This window comes from Nannospalax galili, unplaced genomic scaffold (assembly GCF_000622305.1).
Source record: "Nannospalax galili isolate Female #2095 unplaced genomic scaffold, S.galili_v1.0 scaffold3409, whole genome shotgun sequence".
NCBI lineage: Eukaryota > Metazoa > Chordata > Mammalia > Rodentia > Spalacidae > Nannospalax > Nannospalax galili.
Window position 1 is genome coordinate 90,838 of NW_008359538.1, and position 3,364 is coordinate 94,201.

At 40.6% G+C, this 3,364-nt stretch overlaps 1 protein-coding gene across 1 annotated transcript in view; it reads left to right on the forward strand.

Annotated features, from left to right (window-relative positions):
• LOC103725927 (transmembrane channel-like protein 1) overlaps positions 1-3,364 on the forward strand; it is a 116,491-nt gene that overhangs the window by 78,895 nt on the left and 34,232 nt on the right. The window contains 2 exon segments of the mRNA XM_008823268.3: positions 2,281-2,425; positions 3,270-3,355. Coding sequence (XP_008821490.2) covers positions 2,281-2,425; positions 3,270-3,355 — 231 coding nt within the window.

The window sequence follows — 3,364 nt, forward strand, 5'->3', positions numbered from 1 at the left end:
GGCATCTGAGCATGGATATAAAGTCATCAGGTAGATTTCAATGGTAATGTTTTTCACATCTACTAATTATTGTTTTTTAATCATTATTTTTTTATTTTTTTTTCATACAGAAGAATTCATTCCAAGGCATTTGACATTGAGACGTTTTCACATGCATTTCTAATCTCTATATGCATGACTATCACTGGTCACAGTCGCCAACCTTCTGAGTTCCTCGGCATCTGAGCATGAATACAAAACTCGTCAGACAGACAGGCTTCCTCTCCCACTAGAGGCTCCATATCCTGCTATCCCTGCCACTGTCCACTGTGTTGTCAGCACCCTCATCCATTCCCCCCTGTCTGCCCTTCTGGTAAATCTAGTCAGCCAGAGGTCCGTGTTCCAGGAGGGTCAGCTGTTCCTCATCTACGGCAATCCATTGTCAGTATTCCTTTGGATAGAATTGGGGTCTGCTGTTCATTTTTCCAGTAGTATGTTGGGTTACTGTATGGAAGGGCCTTTATCTATCCTGGCCAACATCTCGACTGAAGGTGTTGCCTGTCTGGCTTTGCTGTTTGTCGAGTAACTTTCTGACAGAATACCTTCTATTTGGTTTTTAATGTGGTTTATATGATGTCCAGGAAAGGGTGACTTACAAAGAAAGCTTAAGCTCCCATAGTCCATCTTCTACATTTTGACTAAGCTTTGAAATCCAAGCCACCAAGGTCACTTTTGGGGGCCATGCCCTGCCCAAAGTTCACCAGCTGTCTGTGCACTGTCTCGCCCCTCGGGGTCTGCACGCAGGGTCCATGCAGACTGGCTCACCCTCTCACCTGCCATTCACCGCTCAGTATGGCTGTGGCTCCACCCCCTTTTCATAATGCGCTCCGTGTCACCCAGGCTCACCCTGGATCAACTCCAGCTTTTTGGAGGAATTTCCAGGTTACAATAGCCTACAGGAACATGATTTCCTGGCAAATCCAACATAGGTTGGTCATCTCCTTCTCAAACTATGGTGGCCTTCTTTCAAAATTCTTGAAACAGAAAGGCAGCAATGAAAAAAAGACTTAAAGTCTCCGTGTTCCATTTCATTTTACTGCTTCCTTAGGTGTATCTATAATTATAAAATTCAACATGCAAGATTCTCTTCTTACAAACATGGATTAGCAACAGTAGTAGTGAATGAATGGCAGATATTTACAAATTGAAGATTACTGACAGAAGCCTTTCATAATGTCAAGTAAGAACTAAATAGCAATAGCACAGGAAGCATGCATTATACGTATTGCACCATAAAAACACTATTTACAATATATGTGTTTATTTGGTAAAGCCCTTCCTAGTGCTACATTTATTTTCATAACAATTCAAGAGTTTTTATTCATTCATTTACAATAATTTATGGAATATTGTTGTGGTTGGCTTTAGATGTCCACTTGACAGACCTAGGAATAGGGAACCTCAGTTAGAGAGTTTCCTCTATCAGATTGGCCTGTGGGCATGTCTGTGAGGCATTTACTTAATTGTTGAGTGAAGTTGGAAAGCCTAGCTCACTATGGGGGGTGCTGCCCCTGGGCAGATTGTCCTGGGTTGTATAAGAAGGCAGGCTGATCATAGGCCAGAGGAGCAAGCCAGTGAGCCGCAGTCCTCCGAGGCCTATGTTTCTGCTCCTGCTTCCAGGTTTCTGCTTGAACTTCTGCCCTCGCAGTATAAACTGAAATAAACCCTTTTTCCCCAAGTTGTTTTGGTTGTGATGTTCAGCACAGCAAGAGAAACAAACTAGAACAGAAATCCACTATAGGCAATCCAGGGGGATATCTAGTACCTGGAGACTTAATGGAGAACACAATAAAATTTTCATTTTTATGACACTCTACCACGGAAACAGACTGTGAACAGAGGAATGACCAGTGGCTTTTATCTCTAGACTATTTTGTATTGTATAAGCCTTTTTTGCCATTCAATATTTGTCTGTTTCTTTTTGAGAATACAGTGCACATGGCTTCTATCATTCTTGAGATGATCCCAAATCCTCTGTGCAATAGATTTATTCTGTTGGCTTCCTGCCTACATCATTAAGTATTAACATCATCAGTGTGTAGTAGTTTTCGATACCATAGTCAAGGTAAAATTAACAATTAAGAATTAAACAGAATTTAAATATATAGTCCTACTGTCTCTAAGAATAAATTTGTTGAAAACGTCTTCTAGATGTTTCTCCAGCTTACCTGTGATTATGCTATTTTCCCCTCCTCTTCCTTTCTCTATTTTGGCTGCTGGATTAAACTCCCACTTTTATAGGATGACCAAAAATATTGGTGATGATGGAGGTGGTGATGACAACACGTTCAATTTCAGCTGGAAGGTGTTCTGCAGCTGGGACTACCTGATTGGTAATCCCGAAACAGCCGACAACAAATTTAATTCTATCACAATGAACTTCAAGGTGAAGACACAAACTTCAAAAGCCTGTTCTTTGTATTCTAATAGCAATCCTGGAGGCATTCCAGGTAGTTAGTGTAGTATCTGACAGTTACAAGAACAAGCCACTCATGATTGCTGCCTATGAGGATGTGGACACAGGGCTGTTTAATGACAGAAATACCACAAGACCCATGACAGCATTATTATCTCCTGGGAACTTTTATTCTCTAAATTTGGTACTAAAATAATGCTCTTTGGTTGAAATAGGAGTCCATTTAGTTATCATAATCAGTTTAATTAATGGAACAATACTGATTAGCCATAGAAATAAGTGAGTTCAATATTTAAAATGATTTGAAAGCATTACAACGTAGCTTTAAAAATCATGGTTGACCTGGTTGTGCATCATAGTACTTGGAAAGTAGTCAGGAAGATCAGGAGTTCAAGGCCTCAGCTACACAGTGAATTCAGCCAGCCTAGACTATATGAGACTGTCTCACAAAACTAAACAAAGCAATAAAATCCCTGGAAGAGCCTATCTTTATAAAGATTCTCTTGCTGTTGTGTTTTGTTTTCAGGGAGTTACTCTTTTTCTCACTTGTTTCCTTTATCACTTTTGTTGTGGAGGTTTGAGACAGGGCCACAATGTAGCCAGGGCCAGCCTCAACTTGCTATTTTAGCAGACACTGGCCTCAAACTCCTGATCCTTCTGTGTCTACCTCACAAGTCACTTGCTCTCCTTTTCCATCATTAGTCACCTGACTTGTGAAACTTCAAATTTTGTTGACATTTTTATTTCTCATTTTGCTGAGTTACCGATATTTTTCACAGCTGAGATTTTTGTGTTTTGTTTCGTCTTGCTGCAGGAAGCGATTATAGAAGAAAGAGCAGCCCAGGTGGAGGAAAACGTCCACCTGATCAGATTCCTGAGGTTTCTTGCCAACTTCTTCGTGTTTCTAAC